The 23,936-nt window shown below is 34.1% G+C and overlaps 3 protein-coding genes and 1 pseudogene across 3 annotated transcripts; 3 read left to right on the forward strand and 1 right to left on the reverse strand.

Moving 5' to 3' along the window:
* The first annotated feature begins 2,952 nt into the window (after window positions 1-2,952).
* Window positions 2,953-8,215, forward strand: LOC117925224 (IAA-amino acid hydrolase ILR1-like 4). Its single transcript, XM_034844177.1, has 5 exons — window positions 2,953-3,383; window positions 3,779-3,904; window positions 5,679-5,993; window positions 6,491-6,619; window positions 6,752-8,215. Exons 1-5 carry the CDS (start codon window positions 3,036-3,038, stop codon window positions 7,151-7,153), a joined length of 1,320 nt encoding a protein of 439 aa, XP_034700068.1. The 5' UTR covers window positions 2,953-3,035; the 3' UTR covers window positions 7,154-8,215.
* A 1,772-nt stretch (window positions 8,216-9,987) lies between these two features.
* On the reverse strand, window positions 9,988-10,702 carry LOC117925225 (40S ribosomal protein S30). The gene is made up of 3 exons (XM_034844178.1): window positions 10,606-10,702; window positions 10,396-10,533; window positions 9,988-10,242 (listed from the first exon to the last, which is right to left on the reverse strand). Exons 1-3 carry the CDS (start codon window positions 10,607-10,609, stop codon window positions 10,196-10,198), a joined length of 189 nt encoding a protein of 62 aa, XP_034700069.1. The 5' UTR covers window positions 10,610-10,702; the 3' UTR covers window positions 9,988-10,195.
* A 1,685-nt stretch (window positions 10,703-12,387) lies between these two features.
* On the forward strand, window positions 12,388-16,190 carry LOC117925488 (asparagine--tRNA ligase, cytoplasmic 1-like). Its single transcript, XM_034844505.1, is given in 8 exon segments — window positions 12,388-12,973; window positions 14,030-14,405; window positions 14,408-14,619; window positions 15,089-15,345; window positions 15,421-15,550; window positions 15,730-15,788; window positions 15,932-16,086; window positions 16,089-16,190. Coding segments are annotated over 8 exon segments (1,710 nt in total). The 5' UTR covers window positions 12,388-12,478; the 3' UTR covers window positions 16,115-16,190.
* A 987-nt stretch (window positions 16,191-17,177) lies between these two features.
* LOC117925286 overlaps window positions 17,178-23,936 on the forward strand; it is a 32,918-nt pseudogene continuing 26,159 nt past the window's right edge.

Raw genomic sequence — 23,936 nt, forward strand, 5'->3', positions numbered from 1 at the left:
GATCTAAGTTGCAACCCTATTTTAAAGTAGTTACAATATAATCAATAAATGAACCCTAAATACAATTTCCTATGATGTGATTTAATACAATGTCTAAAATAAATATAGCTTTGGAATGTTGTTAAAAGCATGTTTGGAAATTATTTTGAATCGATAAGCTATTTACCTACAAATGTATAATTATGTTATAAAAATAATATTTTAAAAATTAGAAAAACACGTCTAATGATTCATGAAGCATTTGAGAGTTGATTTTTACTAAAATGTTTTTAATATGTCACATTTCAATTAATAGCATTTCTATTTTCAATGCTTTTAAAAAGAATCCATGTTTAGACATAAATAATTTAAAAATATATATATTTTTATAGGTTAATATAAATTAAATAAATAAGGAAAATGATTTTCAAATGACTTTATCATGAAAATATTATAAAAATAATCAAATATAATTATAATTAGTTAAAAAATTATGTAATTTTTAATTATTTAATCTTGATATGAAATATTAAAATTAAGTAAAATGATTTTGAAACAATATATAAAAACTGTTGATTTGGTTTAAATATATACATATAATTTTATTTTATTTTACTTTTTATTTCTTTCTATTTTTGTTCTCTAATTTTTTTATGTTACATTTTCCTTATTTAAAGTTGATAATTTTATAATTCCGACTATATCTTTTTTTTTTTTTTGTCTCTTCCTCTTATTTTTCTCTAACTTTACTTTTTTACTTTTTCTTTTATATTTTTTTATACATTATTATTATTATTATTATTATTATTATTAATTATTGAAAAAAGTGGGTTTTGAGTTACTAATTTGAAAAAATATAGAAAAAGTAACCAAACTTTTATAAATTAGTTTTATCTTTATTTATTTAAAATATTTTAAACTATATGCAATTTTTTATAAGTCAAATAATTATTTCTCCAAATACCCTTTTACTTGATAATATTAAATAAAATTATTCAAAATTAATTTATCATTTTAATTTGATAATAGTGTTTTACAAATAAATATAATATAAATTTTTTACTATATAATATGAGATACAAATCATTTAAGAAAAATTCTCCAATATCCTCAAGTAATAAATAAAATATTTATAAGTTAATAATGATATTATATACTATATTATATAATACAAATCCCCTCATCTTCTCAAAATTTTTAAATAAAATTGAATAAAAATTTTGTTAATTGACATCAACAATAAAATAAGAAATTTTAAATTTTAAAAATAAATTAAAACTAAAATACATAAAAAAAAAGTACAATAAAAAAACTTAAAAATTTAAAATAAAATATTTACTCCCATTGTATTTCTTGTTCTTTCTCGATGACTATATTTTCTACTAAAGTGCTTTAACTAAGTAAAAATTAATATTTTATTTTTATACTTTTAAATTTGAAGCTTTTTTTAGTTTTAATTATATTTTTAATTTTTAATTTTATTAATCTCAAATCAATTCTCATGGTAAAAAGAATTGTTAATTGGCATTATTTACATTACAAGTAAAAAGGTCATTCTAGAAAATAATTATTTGAGTTATGAAAAATAACATATATTTTAAAGTGGATGAAGATAAAACCTATTTATAAAAATTGTAGTTTTTTTTATGTTATATTTTTTCAAATTGGTGAGTCAAAACTCACTTTTTCCTTAATTATCAATATTATTTATTGTAATATTAATATTTTGAATTATTCATGTTATTATTAATATTGTTTATTATATTCATGATTATTATTGACCTTATTATTCATATTTTTAATATTATATTAAAAATAATATTATTATATTTTGATTGTTACTATTGTGGAAACACCCCATTAGATCATTTATAAATTTTTGTTTTTGGTTTTTTGTTTTTTGTTTTGCCCTTTTATGCTTTATATGCTATATTAAGACTAATTAAATTATTATTATTAACACCTCATTAATATTATTATTTATGATATGAATTTATATTATTAATATTATTAATGTAACTAATATTATATCCAAATTATAGGTATTTTTAAAACTTTTTTATTTATAAACAAATACCTATAAAATGAGATAAAATACATAGATACTATTAGAAACTTTCTCTCATATCTAATATGAGATATTATAAACGTCCTTATACAAACATATTGTCATCGTTGTGTCATATAAAATTGTAAGGTCAAACAGATAGACAAATACTTGAGAGTCAAATAAACCCCCATAATATGGATCGACTCTGATACTATTTATAACGGTTCCCATCCAATGTGTAGATATTATCAAATTTAAGTCGAAAATAAGTTTACAAGTTTAAGAAAAACTTATATATATATATATATATATATAGTGTTACGAATTTTATTCGTTATCTAACGTGGAATATCATGATAGACTTACCTTAAAATATGTTTTTTATAATTTTTGTTACAAAATTATTGTTATTAATAATTGTATTGAACACCTCATACTTGTTCTCCCCTTTATGCTTTTTGACAAAAAAGTAAATTTTTGAAAGAAAGTTTCATCAAGATGTCACAATTAAATGCTCGTACTTTCTCTTTTGCTTATTCTTTTGAGTCATTAGTCGATGAGTGAGCTCCAGCCGAGCCCCCGATGAATTCAGAATTTTTTATTAGATTAAAAAAAAAAAAAAAGGGAAATAAACCTGAGGTATGGAATCTGATGATGGATTTTCTTGTTCAGATAAGGACAATTATCACCAACTGCTCCCTAATTTTCTCCTATTTAATCCATGCTCCCAAGTTCCAACATCCGACAATTAATTATCAACCCACCCTTGTTTTAATAAAAAATGACATAAACACCCTTATCTAACACGTTTTTTCCACGTGGCAGACTGTGATTCCGAGAGATATTGCTATCTCCCACCGCACGTGATGATATCACCCCTACTTTTGTAGTTAGCTGGTTGCTCATTTTCTGGTTTCCCAAACAAAAGCCACCCACATGCCCATTTCTCAAACCCCCGTAAATCTCACAAACTCCCCTCAAATCTCAAACCCCAGTTGCAGAAATCATGGGTTTGGGCAACTGGTTGCGTTCGATTTTCATTCTTCACATGTTTGTGGCGACACTCAGCTCCTCAAACCCGGAGAGGTTGGCACAAATCTCGGCTGACTTCCTCGATTATGCAAGAGAACCTGAGATTTCTGAATGGATGGTTGGCATTAGGAGGATAATCCACGAGAACCCAGAACTTGGGTTCGAGGAATTTGAGACCAGTAAACTTATTAGAACTGAGCTTGATAAGATGGACATTCCCTATAGGTTCCCAGTTGCAGTCACCGGCGTTGTCGGCTTCATCGGCACCGGCGAACCTCCTTTCGTTGCTATCAGAGCAGACATGGATGCTCTGGCTATGCAGGTTCTTTATATATAAGTTGCATTTTTTTTCCAGGAAAAGTATTTCCCTGGTTCATGTGGAATGAAATTGTTCTTAATTGATATTTATTGGTTTTTGTGGTCTTAGATCGTGGTAATACAATTTTTTATTGCCCTAATTTCATTAGTATTAATCGTTATATGAATTTGGTTAAGAGGCATTGCTAGAAAAAGAAAGGAAAGAAAAGAAAAAAAAAAAGGAAGAATGGATTTTTGAGTCATACTAGGAGATGTATCAGAATCTCATGTTGTTTTGAATTTTGATTGTTTGGTTGCACTGGGGGTTAATGCTTTAAGGTTTATGAGAATGGAAATTGTTTATAGTATATGATTAAATAAGGCAATTGTTGAAAAACAGTGGATGTTTGATTGGCACAGGAGGGTGTAGAATGGGAGCATAAAAGTAAAATTCCAGGAAAGATGCATGCTTGTGGGCACGATGCCCATGTTGCGATGCTTCTTGGTGCTGCAAAGATGCTTCAAAAGCATCGCCACGATTTGCAGGTGCAGGTTTCTTGCTATCATTTTTTTCAAACTTTCTTATGCCTTGAAATGGCATATCATATCATTCCCCTGTTATGTCTCGGTTTATGACCGGTTGGTAGGTTGTTTCAGTTAGCATTGTGCATTAAATAATTCATAATCGAAAATTGATTTCATTATCGGTTAAAAAATGTTTCATGGCAAACACAATATTGGTATAGGAAATAAATGGCAACTATCATAATTTCACAAGTATAATTTGAATGTCAGATTCTGTAGTTTTATACAAATGTAAAGTTTTTTAGTGCTAAATAAATGAGTTATAAACATGGTTATGTGACTCACTATAAAAAGAAAGTATACGGGGATGAGGAAGATTTTAATGAATGCATCTGTTGAGAGAATTTTGTTGTTGTTTTTGTTTGTTTTATCCAGAAGGAAGTGAAACCTAAATTTGACATAGGAAGATAAAGTAAAAGAAATTAGTAATAATTTTCAAAGAGATGGAAAGAAATTGGCGCTGCGATCTCGCCAGTTCAGTAATGAATAGAAAATGGCATTTTAGTAGTCGCATGGTATTGCAGCCTTTGTCTTCACCCAGACAGCTTGCTAAAGGAGAATATGGGAACAGAATATTGCAACAGTAGGTTACATAATAATAAATAAAATGGAAGTCCAATCCAAACCTCAAGGACAAACACAACCCAATCCAATCCAAGAGATTCACAGTTAATATTGCAAACCCTAGTTTCAAGAAAGGATTGACATGTTTGGTTAGAAAGAAATTGTTTCTCACTGCAATGAATACAGTTGCTTTAGAACTTGTTTTTGGTTATATGTTGTCATTGCTAAGAATAGTGTTTTCTTTTCAATTCATCTATTTGGTAGGTAGGAAAATTTCTTGTGTGATACTGTTTTAGAACTCGTGGGATGAATATATGTTGTATACTTGTATGGCTGTTTTTGAACTTGTTGGTTTGGAAATATCTGTTTGGTAACATGTGTTGATTATGAAGTTATTTGGTATGATGCTCTTGTTTGTGAGGCGAGTTAGCCAAATGTGATATGTTAGTCATAGGCAGATTAGGACAAGCTAAACTTGGTTTTGGTTTTCACTAGAACCTTAATTCTTACATCCTTTCTTGTTTTTGTACCATTTTATACATTTGACAGTTTCCTAGAACATTCTCTTACATAGAGTCTTCTAAGTTATCACCCTTCCACACACAAATATCAGATGATGAAATTGGAGTTTGGCATGGCATTATACTCTCATTGAAATTTTGGGCCATCCTTTGTATCTTTTGAGGAACCTACCTTTATGCTCAAAGTCACAGGATGAAGGGCTTTTCCTAACATAAAAACTCCTTATACCCAGTTCTTTTATAAATCCTATGATTTATTTACTTTTGTAAGCATTGGTTAAAAATATGCATTTTTAATTAAATTGGTTACTTAAGTAAGAATGGACCTTTGCAGTAGTTTAGTCCAAAACCAACAGAGCAATAGCTAAGAGAAAATATTTTGAAATTGTGTAGTTGCATCTCTAATGGTAGTAATATCAATGACACAGCCAATTTACCTATAGAAAGCTGCTTAGTGACTATTGACTAGAACATCATACATGATATAAAGGTGTTCTTTATGCCTTCTTTTTGCAAGATTAAAGTCAACTTTGCATGTTGGGATATATCACTGTTCATGATACTGTATCAGTAAGATGGTAAGTAATATTGCAGAATAATCATGTCTTCTATGGAAGAAATTTTGTGATTATCGCTTCTGGTTTCAATAGGGAACAGTCGTTCTTGTTTTCCAACCAGCTGAGGAACGACACGGAGGGGCAAAGAAAATGTTAGAAACTGGAATATTGGAGAACGTTGATGCCATCTTTGGGCTGCATGTCTCACCTCGTGTACCTATTGGTTCAGTGGCCTCCAGGTCTGGCCCCGTTTTAGCTGCCTGTGGTTTTTTTGATGCTGTAATTAGTGGAAAAGGGGGCCATGCAGCCCTTCCCCAGCACTCCATAGACCCAATATTGGCAGCTTCAAATGTGATAGTTAGTTTGCAGCAACTGGTTTCCCGTGAAGCTGATCCCTTGGATTCACAGGTACTTCGTCCTCTCTGGAACTAGCTGCCTATGTCTAATTTAAGAGTAATTTCTTTTGTGCTGAATTCATTCAATCAAATTGAACAAACAATGGAACCTGTCTTCTTCAAGGAATAGTCGTAGCGTCGGGTTGTTTTTTGGCCTTATCCAACGATTGATTAGCAATATCTGAAATTTGTGGTTTGCAAGGTCCTTCTAGATTTGCAGTTAAGAGTTTGATCCCCATCTTTTGATTCCTGATAGTTAGCCACATCTACGAAAGTTCATTTACAGGATTTTGGATGCTTCACAAAACCTGAATCCATTCTTATATATATATTTTTTTGTTAGCTTGGATTTTGAAACAAATCTGTATTTGAGCATCACAGTGATCATTTTCAGGACCATGGAGTGATGTAATCGATCCATTTGAATTTGAGAAATCTTTCCTCTTATCCTTTCTCCAATTCTATTCCCTGTTTCTAGAGGATGAATTCGAAAATGATTAAACTGTGCAGGTTGTCACAGTTGCTAAATTCAAAGGTGGCGGTGCATTTAATGTCATTCCTGATTCCGTTACAATCGGAGGCACATTCAGGGCATTTTCAAAAGAAAGCTTTCTGCAACTCAAACAACGAATTGAAGAGGTAAAGTGGATAAAAGTCATTGATTTCGAGCTCTATATCATTATGGCACTAGCACTTGAAAATGTCTAAAGAATCTTTTTTATAATCTCATATCTTATTGTGACATTGATTCTCTAGAAATGCAAGTGACAGGTTATCACATTACAATCTAGCGTACAGAGGTGCAATGCAACAGTGCATTTTAACGACCCTTTCTACCCGATAACTGCAAATAACAAAGATTTGCACAAGCACTTCCAGAATGTTGCAGGGGATATGCTTGGTACCCAGAATATCAAGGAAATGCCACTGGTGATGGGAGCTGAAGACTTCTCATTTTTTGCAGAGGCCATTCCAGGATACTTCTACTACCTGGGGATGAAAAACGAAACTAGGGGGCAGCTCGAACTGGGACATTCACCCTACTATACCGTCAATGAAGATGCACTTCCATATGGTGCAGCTCTACATGCATCATTAGCCACAAGGTACCTCCTGGAATATCAACAACCGATAACCACTTCGCCAAAGGAAAGTTTGCATGACGAGTTGTGAGGTGCTTAAATTTTCTCAATACCGGGTAAGGGCTTCAACTAATATAGAGCATGGTTACAATTTACAAACTAAATGTGTATTTGTTACCACTTACCAGAGACCGCTCTAAAGTTTCATACTCTGTACATAAGGAAGGAGGGTGTTGAAGGGTCACTCGAATTAATGTTTATCTGCTTGGAAAGAAAAACTATTTAAGGAAGATATGGTACATTGGAAACATTGATATATGAGTAAAATGCAATAATTTAGCTCAATAAATAGAATGTAGCTTGTCTTTTTTCTCTCCACAAAGGAAAGAAGCAATGTAATTGCCTGTCATCAGTCTCCCCTTTTTAAGAAAGTTTGTTATTGATAGCCAAAATTTAGGTCCATGATAGTACAAAACGATAAGTCTAAACGAGTACAAACTTGTGCCTTATAAACTAGGTTCGTTTCCCTTGGATTTTCACAACTCAAAGAGTCAAGGATAGTGAATGTTTAGAGAGTCCGGATCAGAAGCATTGGTTTTGGAATGGAGCCTGTAGGGTTTGTATCTGACGTCACATGTGATAGATGGGTCTTCAATGCCATTCCCTCCTCTAGATCCCCATCAAATCGCAAGCCCTGTATTAGAACTTTACCATCATCCACATCTTCATCTTCATCCCCTGGTAGTAACACATGTTTAAACCGAAATCGACCATGTCCAGGAGACCACCTCTTTGATTTAGGTAGGTGTAATGGTAAAAAGTTTTGGGGGTCATTTCAGCGAAATGTTAGGAAGTATATGGAATGTTTCAGGCTGGTTGAAGCAGGGCCAAAGGACGCCAGAACGTTGCAGCCGATAAAACCAGCAGGGAATGTTGGGTATTGCAGTGAGAGGAACACTGAAGAACACAATGAGAACCTAAAAGCCTTGATTCTCCATTGCAAGAATTCGTACGGATCGGTAATTCCATCACTTCACTAATTGTTGTCATCTCAAATACTTGTTATTAGCTTTGTCTTTGTTGATCATGGGTCCTGTACAATTAACAATACCCAAACCTATTCTCCTATATATGATGCCTCCATTCTTTTTAAGCTTATAGAGTTTCTTCACTTATCTAGATGGGCTTCTCCTCCTCTTTGCAGTTTTCCTCCTCGCCCTAAACCCCAAAATTTTCAGAAAGAAATAAAGCGTAAATTTAATTCCCTTTCAATTGAGTGTTGACTTTATACCATATGTAACCTTTATTAAGGAATCGATCATAATTATTTTCAACGTAAAGTCAACTTAATACCATTTTCATCTTTACTGAAGAATCAATGGTATACATCTTTTAGGATGATGAATATAATTTTTTTCTTTTTAAGAATTGAGAAAAAGAAGTTGAAATTAACAAATTCCGTCCAAGCATATCAATCATCAACAAGGCTGAGTTAGATTGGTTCTGCGAGTGTCATAAAGACCCGTGTTGATTAATCAACCATAGAACAGTTGACATCATCGTAGCTGAAGGAGATCAATCCCTAGATGGCATCGGTTATAAGAAATTCCAATGCCCCTTGCAACCAAATGAGAACCCTGACCAGAAATTTAAAAAGACCGGGCGTGTAATGGAGTGACATGCTGCTCTTAAGGATGCAATAGCACGACATACAAATAGACGAACGAAAAAAAAGACCATTCAACCCATGTATCTATTTTGGTAAGCATTTCAACAAGCCTGTTTCGGTTATACCCAGCATTACTCCTTTTAGAGAACGATTCCACAGATTAAAAATATGCTCCTCAAACTGCAGTTGCACACTAAGGAAAGACAGGAGTCCTATGGGCCAAGAGCATAAGCAATGGAAGACTAAATCAATCTCTGACCAAACATTGTGGGAACCATTCATTGGTCCTGTTCAGCTTAACATCATTTACAGTTCATACCTCATACCTCATACTGATGCATACAAATAGAAGCTGCACAGCCATAATACCATTGGTACAGAAGGTGAAAAAGACCAGTATTTACCATCTATAGTTGGTTTCTGCCAAATGTTATACATGTGATATCTCAAAAATTGGCAATTATAATGAAGCCATTACAACCCAAACAACATAATATTAGTAAACCATGATGGCAAGTTCAGTAGAATGACACATTCAGGATTCTGATCCAGAAAAATGTAAACACAACGTGGAGTCATTTGGCTCTTGTTAGCCAATGATATCCAAACTGCAACGCTGCATGCCCTTGGGTAACACATTAGAAATTAAACTTTTTAACCCTAAAAAAATCGGAACCTATATGGATGTAGGCATGAACTAATTGAAAGTTATTGCATACCCACAAGCATTTGAAATAATACTACAAATCCAGGATACATTGTTGTTAACCATTGTTAGCTGAACGAAAACTGTTGAAGGAAATAATTTCTACTTGGGCAATATACTTTTTATTACAGATAAATTTTGGTCCCCGTTGGGGTGGAGTTGACCACAGAACCTCCCACATATCCTCCCCACCCTTCACCACTTGAGCCAGGCCTCATAGCTACTTGGGCAATATACTTGTAAATCCATGTTTCAAGTATTAATCATTATCTTTAAGCACTGCACTGCCCATACCATGAGCAAAATTTAGCAGCTACAAAGCATTAAACCCATCATTGCATTTATGCCAATCCCCAAAACCAAACAAGTAGTTGGATATCAACTAACTTCAGCGGTGAAATTTCTACAAAAACCAAAACATTTATACTGTAAACATACTTGAAAGGCCACAATCCTATCACTCAATACCCAGTATACCACTCCAAAAAATGCAAACAACTCATAGCTAAGATTTCTTAAAAGTGATATGGCAATCATAAATTCAAGCTCATAGAGTAACACCAAATCAAGACATTCTTAAAGCAAAATCACATAATCTCTGGCTAACAAAGTAAGCATAAATTCAACATCGTTCAGCTAAAAGAACCTTCAAAAAATGGTGTTAACACCAGTATCAAAAACCAGTATTGTAGACTTGAAATATCCTAACCATTCATTAAAAACAACAAAACCAGTCTTCAAATTTTCATATTTTGCGCTCACTTCTCCGACGAGTTGGGTCCCCTCTTCTTCCCGAAGCCCACAACTACAGCCAAAAAGCAAATGAAATACAATCAGTCACAACAAACCCTGAGTTTTTAATCGCACTTCAATTATCCATGACAACGATTGCAAATGCGAAATAAGCATATGAAACAAATCTTATACGTCTACATAGGATTTAGGGTTTCGTTTTTACCGGCGGTGACGAATCGGCGGTTGTATTGCATGCGCTTGTGAGCGCGACCTCGGGGCTTCTTCTTCTTGTCTTGCTTGGCCACTTTTGGGGTTTGGCCTCTCACCTTACCGGCACGAGCCAGAGATCCGTGAACCTTACCTGAAAATTTTCACCGTCAGAGATAGAAAACCTAATGGGCAGATCTGAGAAGAGAGAGCTTTTTGAGCTTACCCATGGTGGATTTTCAGAAGTTCCTAATGCTGCTTCTTTGGCTTCTGGCTCCAAACAATGGGAATTCTAGGGTTAGGGTTAGGGTTTTTGGGGGACATGAATATATATCGTGGCTGGCAGGCGTGGGGTGAGTTGGGCAAAATATTGGGCCTGATCCTGGCCCAATACTAAGCAACTGGCCCAACAAGTCCACAAACATACTTTTGTTGTGATTCATTTTCCCAGACATTTGAAACTTTGGTTTACCGTTACTGAATAAAGATGTAATTAGAAACGCCAAAATTTCTCTTTGATAATGTTTTGAGTTTTTGTGTAAGAAATTAAATTATTATTTTACTTTTATCATTAAATTGATAATCTTATTAAAAAAATATTTAAATAAGTGACTTAAATAATATTTCAAATTTTACTTTTACCAAATACTTAATGTATTTTCAAAAATATTTTTTAAACTAAAAACATTTTTTAAAACCACTTCCAAACTAAAAGCGTTTTTTAAAATCACTTCAAAATAGACTCTAAATTCATTAAAACATGAATACAAGTTATATTAAAATTATGTTTAGTTTTGAAAAACTACTATAAAAAATAAAGTTAAAAGAAAAATGATTTTCTCTTATTTAATTTTTATATAGAAAATAAAAAATTTAAAAAGGGTATGGTTTTAAAGAATTTAATTTTTATATTTAAGAATTTAAATAAGTGAAATGAGTTAGAAATAATTTATTAACTTTAAAATATTTTTTTTTCACTTAAAAATTATTTTTAAAAATATTTAATAACATATAAAAATAATTTACTTTTAAAAATAACATATCAATTTGTTTATTATCTATTTTTAAAAATAAATTTTATTTGTATTATTTGATTTTTATGTTTTTTTTATAATTATATAATTATTATTTTAAAGCAACAAATAAATAAAAACAACTAAAATAGTTTCCCACGACAAGTTCTAAAAAAACTTGTTTTATGTCAAAAAGATTATTAAATATATTTTAAAATCTAAAAATAATTGTGTTTTTGAGAAGAGAAAATTATTTTTAAACTCAATAAACTCTTTTTTTTTTTTTAAACAATTGAGTTAAAAAAATGGAAAAGTGAAAACAATGATTTTGGGTATGTTTGGTAATTGTTTTTAAAAATATTTCTAAAAAATAATTTTTAAGAATAATTTTTATATCCATAATTTTATTTTTAATCATTATATATGTTTATATAATTATTTTTTAAAATAGTTCAAAAAAACAATTGAAAACAAGTAAAATATGTTATCTGAAAACACTATTTCTTTATAGTTGTCAAACATTTTTTTTTATTTTTTTGTTTTAAAAAATAGAAAACTGTTTTCAACCCTTAATGTTTTCAAATTTTTCTTAAGAAAAATGAAAATAATTTTATAGAGAGTGAAAACACATAGGTGAATAAAATAATTTAACATACATAAATAAGTTTATTTTTATACAATTTTGGGTTAATTTCATTCATCTCCCATAAAGTTCGACTACATATATTTAGTCCCTATAAATTTAAAATTTTATAAAATATTTTTTGTATCATTTTTATTTTTTATTTTAATCAACCTCTCATCTAAGTCAAAATACGAAAGGTGAAATTTTAAACCTATAGAAACTAAACGTATTTAATCGTAACCTTCTTAATCTATCTGCTTGGATTCGAAAGATATATTCGGGACAAAGGAATATTGATTTGATTTTAATTTTTCCTTATATATCAGACAAACCTTCATGGACCGTTGATTCCAAGCAACCCCATTAAAAAAAAAAAAAGAAGGGTCCTTCCGCAGAATAAGAACCCAATTAGGGTTTACCGTAGTCAGCCAACGGAGTCACCACAGCAGCAGAGTCACCCAATGGCCGAGGATTCTGTGCCGCCGGTTGACCAAATGGCGTTGGCAACCCTAAACGACGACGTTTCCACTCCCTTCGTCAAGGCCCAGTTCTCCGACCGTGTCCTGATCCGCACCATTCTCTCCCGACCCGACGGCGGCGCTAGCCTCGCCGGTCAGACCGTAAAGGTCGGGGGTTGGGTCAAGACCGGTCGGGAGCAAGGCAAGGGTTCGTTTGCTTTCCTTGAACTCAATGACGGGTCCTGTCCGGCGAACCTTCAGGTCATCGTCGACGCCGCCGTGGCGCCTCTGGGCCAGCTCGTGCAGACCGGCACGTGCGTGCACGTAGAGGGCTTGCTCAAGGTTCCTCCTGAGGGGACGAAGCAGAGGGTGGAACTCAGGGTTGAGAAGGTCCATCACGTTGGTCCTGTGGATCCAGCCAAGTATCCGTTGCCTAAGACCAGGCTAACCCTCGAGTTTCTAAGAGATTTTGTTCACTTTCGACCAAGAACCAACACGGTACTACTCTCTCTATATACGTTTCTGTTGATTTGAGATGTTTTTGAGTTTCTTGGCAGGGATAAATCTGATTTGCAATTGTGGTCTGTTTGGATGGGTAGAAATTTGAGGAAAAGGGGGAGAAAAATGGGATTTGAATTTGACGTAGTGCTGTTTTGGATTGGGGAAAATGAAAAAGACTCATTTTTTGGCTACTTCGGATCTTTTTCCAAGCAGGGGGATTTGTCATTGGAAACATCCGTTTACTTTTCTTTTCCTATCTTTAAAGGGAGAGCTAGTGAAATGGTACTGAATTTGGTGGATTAATGGGTTAAATCTGCATGGAAGGATCATGCTAAGCTAAATTAGTATGGATCAATGGGTTAAATCTGCATGGAAGAATCATGCGTAGCCAAAATGCCCGAATTTATTAATTCCATATGCTAGCCAAAGGGGGAAAAGGAATTTTTATAATAAATATGTAATTTTTATCAGGAAAAAGGAAAAATATTTATGGACGCATTCCCAATTTTGTTGTTTTCGAAGGGCTTTTCAATTTTTCCAATGTCAAATTTCTTTGAATTCCTGAGTTTTATCAGTGAAATGTCAAAGCTAATTTTTGGTTTACTTTTTGAATCACAATGGTTGTTGAGCAAAGAAAGCAATTAGTGTTATCATGCTCTTTTAAGTTTAACCTCAATTTTCTGGAGAAAATGCTTAATTTGAAACCAACTTTCACTTATAATTTGGCCACTGAATTTTTTTTATCTTAAGCTATTTTTTAGTCAAATGGTCATCTTCCCTTCTCTCCCTCTCTCTTTACATTTGGCTCTACTTATTTTCTGAAAGTGACTTTCCAACTTGAAATTGGATGTTTACGAATCACATGGGTATTACATTTAACAGGTACTGGTGTAATTTGGTTTTAGCTCCATTGCTCACTGCAAGATCCAAGCTGATTATATAGCTCAGCTAAAGAGTTTTGTGATGCAATAATAGTTTATTAATCCGTGTCTCTATTTTATGTTGCCTCATGTGCTATTATCAGTGACATCTATTTATTATGACTGTTTTCAGATTTCTGCAGTTGCTAGAATCCGTAATGCATTGGCTTATGCTACCCACACATTCTTCCAAAATCATGGATTTCTCTATATACACACTCCAATTATCACCACCAGTGATTGTGAGGGTGCTGGTGAAATGTTTCAAGTTACAACCTTGATTAGTGATGCGGAAAAGGTGGAAAAGGAACTTATTAAGAATCCTCCTCCATCAGAAGCTGACATCGAAGCTGCCAAGGCACTTGTTAAGGAGAAAGGAGGGGCTGTTGCCCAACTCAAATCTGCTAAAGCAAGTAAGGGGGAAATCACCGCATCTGTGGCTGAACTTAACAAGGCTAAGGAGAATCTCTCAAGGCTGGAAGAGCGATCTAAGCTTAAGCCTGGTATCCCTCAAAAGATGGGAAGATTGATTATTCCCAGGATTTCTTTGCCCGTCAAGCATTTTTGACCGTTTCTGGCCAACTGCAAGTTGAGACTTATGCATGTGCCGTTAGCAGTGTCTATACATTTGGGCCAACTTTTCGAGCTGAACACTCTCACACCTCAAGGCATTTGGCAGAATTCTGGATGGTGGAGCCTGAAATAGCATTTGCAGATCTTAAGGTATTTTATATTTAAACTTTATCATCCTCGCCTGCAAAGTTAGGTGCTTGAGAAGACTAATTTGGAACTTTAAGGTTAGCTTGTACATGTGTGCATATGTGTGTGTGAGTATGTATCTCAGCATATATGTTTCTTTCCTCATTTGAATTGATTATCATACTGCAGTCTCAGGCGGAATGGACTGCTTTATAATGAACTATGAAGATAATCATGGGCAGTTTAAATGTCTCATGAAAATTGAATCTGACATTTTGGAATTTCCATGAATGACATTTTTTCCCTATTTTTGTTGATTATGGTGTCAAATTTTGTGTGACATGCTAAACAGTGAATTGATTAAATTGTCATGCGAATGTTTGAGTACCCCTTGAATAAATATATTTTTTTTTTATGATGAGCACATGTCTAGTGGCTCTTGAAACATATGTTTCACATTCAAAAAGGCATCTGACTTTTCATATTTTTGTAGGATGATATGAATTGTGCGGAGGCCTATGTGAAATTTCTTTGCCAGTGGTTACTTGACAATTGCATTGATGATATGGAATTCATGGCTAAAAATTTTGATAAAGGCTGCATTGATCGTCTAAGAATGGTTGCGTCAACGCCCTTTGAGCGAATTTCATACACAGAGGCAATCAAACTTCTGGAGGAAGCTGTCAAGAAAGATAAGAAATTTGAGAATAAAGTGGAATGGGGGATTGATTTAGCATCTGAGCATGAAAGGTATGTAGGCCTGTGCCCCTCATTTTCCTTTCCTTGAGTGCATGTGCTGATGTCATGGTTTGCCTAATAATGCAGATTCTTGACAGAGGTATTATTTAAGAAGCCTGTTATTGTTCATGATTACCCAAAAGGAATTAAAGCATTCTACATGAGGCTTAACGATGACATGAAGACTGTAGCTGCTATGGATGTTCTTGTACCAAAGGTAGGCTGTTTCCCTAAACCCATTTCATAAACTTGATTTTTACCCTTTTCAATTCAACAACACATTTTCCTCCTGAGTTTGTAAGAACTTACGAGGGAAAGAAGAACCTCCTTGATAACACGTTAGTAGTGTGGTGTGTATTTTTGCGCAATTTGATATTTATATGCCTGTATATTCAGGTGGGAGAATTAATTGGGGGGAGCCAAAGGGAAGAGAGATACGAGGTTATTGAGAAAAGGTATAAGAACTATCATGTAATTTTCCCAAAATAAGCATTTTCTCTTTGAGGGAATATTTGCTTTTGCATGAAATCTTGAACTATGAATTTGTAATTTGTGACTGTGTTGGCAATTTCTTATGGGTGCATTATTTCGATTGCAGGATTTTGGATATGGGACTTCCCCTTGAGCCATATGAGTGGTACCTTGACTTGAGGCGCTATGGAACTGTAAAACATTGTGGGTTTGGTTTAGGCTTCGAAAGAATGATCCTTTTTGCCACTGGCATCGACAACATACGAGACGTTATTCCCTTCCCAGATACCCAGGAAGAGCAGATCTTTAAGATATTGTTTAATGAATATCATACCGGTGATTTGCTTTTGTTTCACGATAAAGCCGATACCCTCATTGCTAAGTTATTATTATGGTGAAATTTTTTATTACAAACAATTGGAACATGCAAAATTATAATATTGGAAGGTTTGAGTATTTGTTTGGCTGCACCATCTGCAGTTTGTCTTGAATCATCCTTGCTGTTGGTTGGATATGGAATGCCAGATTAATTTTGTTAGGTTCACAAGCAGCAATGCTGCAATATCATCTCTAGGTACTCCTTAGCTCTCACTCATGGATTCAAGCATTTATTCTTTACTACGTAGGATATTACGTTGAAAGTGCTTTTCCGATGTTGGTTTTCCTGTGAAAAGTGTATTTCATATTTGTTTTTGTAAGGATTCCTTGAGTTTAGAGTGGATGATATCTATTAGATCGCCTCGGTTTTTTTGGTTTGTTTGGTGGGAAACAAGGAATATTAAGGTTTGTTTGTTTGTTTGGTCTCCTAATTCTATTGGAATTTGTTTGGCCTTAAGAGTCTTGTGGACATGATATCATTTGACACATTTTAAAGCTTGCTTTGAGAACTATTGAACTTGAAAGTAAATTTAGTATGTTTGAAAAAGAAAATAAAAATAGATTTAAATTAATAAATTATTTTATATGATATTAAAATTTTTAATATATCTTTAACTCTATATAAAATTAAATTATTTTAAAACGCATGAATTTTAACTAATTTAATTATATTTAAATTTTTTGATATGTTTCATTAAACTAATATGAGAAATTTAACATTTTTTCTCCTTCATTACTATTTTTCTTTAAATAAAAAAAATTATTTAACTTTTATAACAAAGAATAAAAATAAGTGAAAGTGTATAAAAATAATTTATTATTTTTATTTTTATTTTCTTTTTCTTAAAATTTTAAATACTTTCCCTCTTTTTGGTAATTTAAAAAGTAAAATTTCTATATGGTTACCGCAAGAATTTATTCACGGGAGGTAGAGGCCCAAAAGCGCCTAAAACGGGCCAAAACTATGGCCCGGTTAAGAAGGAGAAGCCCACAGGGGCAAGCACCATGATCAACGGTTGGAACATTTTGTCTTCCAAGTTCAATTGATCGGTGTGTCGATGAAGGTGATGAAGAAGCTTGCAAGAAAGCTTAGGAGAAATTCCCGAGAATTTGATGATGATAACTTCTCGCTCCCCACTCTCGACGATTCTCGTCCAGTCGATTCTCAAGGTTTCTATATTTTGTGACTTTCCGTGGAAATCTTCAACCCTATTTTCTCTGTTTGCTTGCTTAGAAACTCTTTAAAAAAAAGAAAAAGAAAACAGGTTGAAACTCCGAATCTCAGATCTTTCTGAAACTTCCGTTTAACTTAGCCTGGTTCTGTTATTAGGATTATTTGCGTTGAATTTTTCATTTCTGTATTCTTCTTCTTCTTCTTTCTGTTTATCTTTTTAAATGTTTCTAGTGTTTCTCAGCAACCAAACAGGGGTTTATGCTTTTTCCTTTTTCTATCTTCCTAAATGGTGGGAATTTTGTTTCTGTTTTTCGCTCGACAGAGCAAGAGGAACTAGTTCGATCGTTGGAAAGGAGTCAAGCTCAGCAGAGTCTTTTATGGAGGGTAAATCTGACTTTCACCATTTCATTCCCTCGAAATTTTGAAAAATCATGAATTCGTTATCTTCTATCTGGAATCTGATTGATTTCTTGACTTGTAGAGTGTTTTTGCGGTGTTTCTCTTTTGCTTCGCCGCATTTCTCGTCTACTCCATATTTCAGCAGGTTTCATCGCCATGGGAACTGGTATGAATCATTCAAAATGCTATCCCGAACTTTTATATTTCTCTTAGCTCTTTGGTGAATCACCCTTTTCGGATTGTGAGTGTGAGAACTATGTGTTGAATTTTGAGTGATATGACATGCTGTTGGGTGTTCAAATTGGATTTATTGGTAGGGTTTAGTTAAATTAATGTGAATTGTTTTTTTGCCGGTACTGAAGATGTTCATTGTAGTTAATTATTACTTTAGTGGGTAATACTATTAATTTTGTTCTAAATCTGGTTGGTGAATTTCATTAAATCGAGAGAATGTCAGTTACCTTTTAACAAACAAATCTCTCTCAAAGTTGATACTTTTGCTTTGACCTTGGATGGACAGCGTTATCATGCTTACTTCATGGAGGAGATTGACTCATCGATGATCATTTTTGCAGGTTTGTTTCTTTCCTTTACCCTATTTCTCTGTCTTTGTCACATGCTGATTACATATTTCATATCATGCTCCAGAATGATATAGCATTAAGGGTCTGTTTGACACATAGGAATAGGAATGAAATTAGGAATAGAAATAAAGGTAAATCATAATATCATGTGAAAGAGAGGAATCAAAATCCATACAAGAGTGTGTTTTGATTTCCATGATAGTGTTTTTGCTTTCTCTTTCCGTTTCTAATAAGTAATTCAAATGCCATAATGAATGAGAAATGAAATGGATTTCCTATTCTCATTCCCTATTCCTCATGTACCAAACACTCCCGAAAGGTCCATAATTCTCTTCAGTCAATGTTTTTCTAGACAAATTGAATTCTTTAAAAAAAGTGCCACAGTATGCTATAAAGATGTTGTCCACCTATTGTGATATCACTGGTTCTTTACCGTATTCTTCATTTGATATAACTTTCTTGGTCTTATTTGGCAATTGATTGTCTTGTTTTCTGAGACTTACCTTTCTGAACTAGTTTAACACTAGAAAGGACAAGTATATTATGTGAAATTCTCTTGTATTTATTCAGCCTAACCTCCCATACTGTTTTTTTTTTTTTTTTAAATTTTATAACCGAGGAACCTTGTATGGCCAAACCCTTAGGACTTTCCATGGGGACCCAAACCTTGGGGTGTTAACTGCCCTGTAACAACCAGCATTAGGTAAATTCAAGGTATTATCAATGATAGGATTTGAACCTAGGACCATATACCACTTACTGGGATCACACTTCCCGGTGTTCGTCCCGACTAACTGGGCTACCTTGGCGGGTGCTTCATATTGTTATATGGATGAATATTGCATTGATGATTATGTTTTGTCTTCTCATTATAAATTCTTCATAAAAATAAACTATGGCGAGTAGGGTGCTTTTCTGCACACGTCTGAAACTAGTTTAGACACTTGCAAGAGAGTATGTTTCCATATACTGAAAATTCTTAGAAGAACAAGTGCATTATGCTTTTTTGTACAAATTTTTACTTAGTTTTTTTTTTTTTTACTTCTTCTTTTATGGCTCTTTTGCATGGTCAAGCTCAAGAATGTAGATAATTATATGTTCAATATAGTTATAATCTGTGTTCTCTGATATAGAATTTGAAAAGGTAGATTAGTGTAAGAACTCCAGATATTCAGGACCTATTGGTTATTTGGATGATTTTGTGATTTGCCTTATAAATGCAATTAGCTAAGAATGATGATTGATATGGAAATTAAGTGTACCTCATTGTCTTTAATCTGATTCATCCGTGTCTTGTTATATATTGCCAATTCATCAAGAAATTGCCACTTGCTTTTGCTATTGTTTTACATGGTTGGTCTATTATATTCTTGTCAGACAATATTGCATTAATTTAAGCATGTAACAGATTGGGTAGCTGTCTTAGCATGTTCAATGGCCATCATTGGATTACTTCATAAGTCAAATCTCACAGGTGGTTGATTTGGTACTCCTGCTCTGCTGGCATTATCCTGGCCATTTTCTGGTTATATTACATGCTCAGGTAAATCAAGTTCTCAACTGACATTTCTCTGAAAAATTTTCTGTCTCTATAGTTGTTGGCCAAGATGTTTATTTGTTTACTCTGGAAAGTCTATTAGACATTGGTTGGGATAAAGAAATACAGAAGTGTTTAGTTTGTGTTGTGAACTCTGCTGGTATAAAATACTTGGTCTGTCCTCACTAATTTGTACTGCTTTCTTACTTCTTCCTTCATTTGCTTGTCAAAGCAAGTTGATATATACTCATAGATTAAATATTTAGTGTAGAAATGCAAGTCACCATCTTCCCTTATTCACAAGTAGAGTCCTAGTGAAGTGCACTCTGCTGTTTATACCCAGCAGGATATGGTAGTGTTTTAGGGACCCATTATCTGCTTACTTACCTATCTGGTTCTTGTTTGTGTTGTAGACTGCCAAAGTTCCGGTGGGATATCTGGCTGCCATTCGGACCTTTGGGGTAGTTTCTAAAGTATCCTTCTCTCTTTTTATATGCCTAAGTAGTAAATTTACTAAAGAAAATGCCTATGCATTGAATTTGCAGTGGAGCTGCACTCAGCCTCTATGTGGACCATCTACTCAATGAGTCATCGGAAGAAGTAAGAAAACTTCGCAGCTACATGTATGCCTACAAAGCCAGCTAAAGATTCTCATCCTCTGCATCTTCTGGTTGATTGGAGATAAAAACAGCATATACAACAGAATTCCAAGCTGGATTGCAGTCCAGAAATAGGAAAAATTTTGGATGGGCGATTCTATAGTGAAAGGGTCCGATATGCGATGGTTAGTTAACCTGTGTAGGAGTTCCCTATCCTAGCCTTTACAACAAAAGCATGCAACAGAGGGAGCTACTATACCGATGAATTTGCCACTTGTTTTGTATGCCTTGCAGGAGGATAATTACTATTACTGCTTCATAGTTTTTTTTGGCTTTGATATAATCACAGGGTGGTTGCTAGCCATTGCTGGATATTTATTTTATTTTTTAAAATTTAATTGGATCAGTGAGTGGCTCATCAATTAGGTTTTTGATTCATCATGTTCTACAATCGAATCAGTACCATCATTAGAAGCATTTTCTCCATTGTTTGGAGTGACTCGTATTGATATTACCTTCACAAATACTGACACAACTGATCAGCTTCCACAGGCAAAGTATTTGAAGTTAAAGATGGTCAGGTGTCATGCATACGGAGTTAACCTCTACATTTTTCATGTCGTGCAGTGCTAACCCTTTACAAGTCCCATGAGATGCACAAGCAAGAAGCACATCAAGCAACACGACCCTAAATCAGAATAGACACCTTTTCTTGGTAAGTTCCATATAGAAAAGGTATGGTAATGCATACATTAGATAGGCATAAGTTATACCTACATTTTAGAATTTAATGCACTAACGCTATCCACATTCTAGGTAGTTTTCTATCATATGACTTTGGCCACTTCAGCCATTGTCATCTATATATATTGCATTGTTAATTCATGTGTGTCAACATTTTTTATTCCTTCCGTCTAACGCATGCATAAACTGTGCCTTGTGCAGAAGTTGCACTTCATTGGAGATCCTGCAAAAATTAAGGATAAAACTGCAGATCTCTTGACCAACCAAAACTGGTTAAAGATTTCATTCATTATGTTTTGAAACTCAGAAGGTGAACAAATGAATTATGCAGATGATTCAAGATATCCAACCAGAAATTTAAAGAGAAGGAACCATGTGTACTAGTCATGTGTACTAGTCATGCTCACACTAATGGCATTGCGCCTATACATGTGTACTAGTCATGCTCACCATCACACTTTGCTCATGTTTGAGGGTCCATGCCATGCCTTTGGAGTGGTACAATCATTGGCTTTTTAAGTCTTTTTCTAATATGATATGAGGAGACATCATAGGTGCTTCCATGGGCATAATAAATTTTCTTTAATTATAGAAATTGTAAAAAATATTCCACTCCTTGGAACTCCCTTTTAGCATCCTCTTTGAAGGAAATATCTCCCAACAAATCCTATACTTTAAATTCAACTAAATTGGGTCACTCATGTGGTGCCTTGTGTGGGCACGTACATGTGCTGCCACCCTTTAGTCACCACCAAGCCAACCCTCAGTGCCATAACCCTAATCCTCATGCATTGACATGGTACCAACCTCTCAAGCACCTGTGTTTTTCATATTGTCTCAGTCATAGCATGCACCCCACATGCCATAGACACCATGGATGCAAGGTGCCACAACATGAGACCTTTGTCTACGTCATCTTAGTTAAGGTGTTAACAAACCAGCCCCACCAGGTAGAGTTAGTACCCTCGTCAACTTAGCTTGCAAATACTCATGTATGGCTCTTCAAACAATCATAAGGTTGTATCCCTCTCCAACTAGCTTCACTTTCTAAAGTCCCCTTCCAATAGACTAAGTAATCAGTTCTTCGATTCGTTTTACTTGCCCCCATAGTTTGGTGATCCAAAATCTTGAAACTCTCTTGCTCAAACTGCTTTTAGATGGTCAAAGGTGCGCGCTTTTGCTGCACCTTAGTGAGATAATAATTCTTATGAAAGGGCTTCAAGAAACTCTCATGAAAAAAGGGATGAATTTTCAATCTATCCGAGAGTTTCAACTTATATGCCACAACACCAATACTTTTCATCCCTTTAAAAGGACCATTATATTTATAGATCAAACCCTCTTGCTTTTCATCATTTTTCAAATGTGTGGTGTAAGATCTAGCAACACTAAATTACTCACTTGCAACTTTTAAGGGTCTTTTTCCCTTGTCATCATACTTCTTCATATGTCTACTAGCTTTTTCCAAACCTTTTTTTGCTTCTTCAAGCATTTCTTGTCGAGATTTCATAAATTTAAAATCCGCAAGGTTAATGTTAAACTAGTTTACATCCATTTTTCTTTCTTAAGAGACAACTTCTTTTGAGTCTCAAAGTAAGAGTTAGCCACCTTATCAATCACCACCATAAACTTGGTACCTAATAGATAATGCTTCCAATGCTCTAGGCAATGAACCACTATAGTCATCTCCTTCTTGTGAGTTGAATATTGTTGCGTAATCTTATCCAACTTCTTTCTCTTGAAGGCAAAATGATGCTATGCCTACACTAGTACTCCACCTAGGGCTTTGTCTAAAGCATCAGTGTGGACTTCAAATGGTAACGCCAAATCTTGCAACCTTAAGATGAGCTCCAAAGAGATAACATCTTCAACTTATGAAGGGCGCCTTCTAGCATTCATCTCCCTAACACCATTTCTTCCTTTCTTTAAAAGACCAACCAATGTCACAACAATCTTTGATATCTTTTTATGATGTGATGATGGTTAATTAGCTAGCCCAAGGAGTGTAATTCACACTTTGGTGGGTGCTAACCAATCTCTGATTGCCTCCTTCCTTCTTTCATCCACTTGAATTTGACCATATGATACTAGGTAACTCAAAAACTTGATTTCAATTTAGCACCTTGTGCAAATGGGCTACATGTAGTGTTTGATTGTATGCACATTATATCATCGAGGTAACTACAACGACATCTAAGGAATCAAATAAAACATCATCAATCAACTGACAAAAGGTTGTTAGGGCATGAGAAAGCCCAAATGGTATCACTAGGAATTCTTTACTCTCATTCTGATTCATTAAATAGTTTTTCTCTCATCCTCTTCTACTATTCAAACTTGCTGATACTCAAATTGCAGGTTCAACTTTGAGAAATGAGAAGCCCTAGATACTCTATCAAATAAATCTACAACCAAAGGATTAGGGAATTTGTTTTTGATGGTTAACTTATTCAAGGCATGATAATCCACACACATCCTTAGTGAACTGTCTTCTTTTGGAACAACACTAATGGCCTAATATGGTGCTCATAAAGGCTGGATCAAGCTTGAATCTAGCAACTTAATCAACTATTTCCCAAGTTTAACCAGCTCGTGTTGGGACATTCAATAGGGTGCTTATGTAAAGGTTTGTAGCCTTGACACTAGCTCAATATGATGATCAATAAGCCTTTTAGGAAAGAGCTTCTTGAGAAGCTTTGGCAACAGCACACCAATAA

Source organism: Vitis riparia, chromosome 11, assembly GCF_004353265.1.
Source record: "Vitis riparia cultivar Riparia Gloire de Montpellier isolate 1030 chromosome 11, EGFV_Vit.rip_1.0, whole genome shotgun sequence".
In the NCBI taxonomy this organism is placed as follows: domain Eukaryota; kingdom Viridiplantae; phylum Streptophyta; class Magnoliopsida; order Vitales; family Vitaceae; genus Vitis; species Vitis riparia.

Bases quoted from the DNA above. Each gene is read 5' to 3' on its own strand.
- LOC117925225 (XM_034844178.1), bottom strand. The intron at 10,243-10,395 runs GTAAAAACGAAA...TTTTGGCTGTAG, and splicing joins CCGCCGATTCGTCACCGCCG to TTGTGGGCTTCGGGAAGAAG.
- LOC117925224 (XM_034844177.1), top strand. From the start codon at position 3,036: ATGGGTTTGGGCAACTGGTTGCGTTCGATTTTCATTCTTCACATGTTT. The intron at 3,384-3,778 runs GTTCTTTATATA...TGATTGGCACAG, and splicing joins TGGATGCTCTGGCTATGCAG to GAGGGTGTAGAATGGGAGCA. The intron at 6,620-6,751 runs GTAAAGTGGATA...TGCAAGTGACAG, and splicing joins TCAAACAACGAATTGAAGAG to GTTATCACATTACAATCTAG.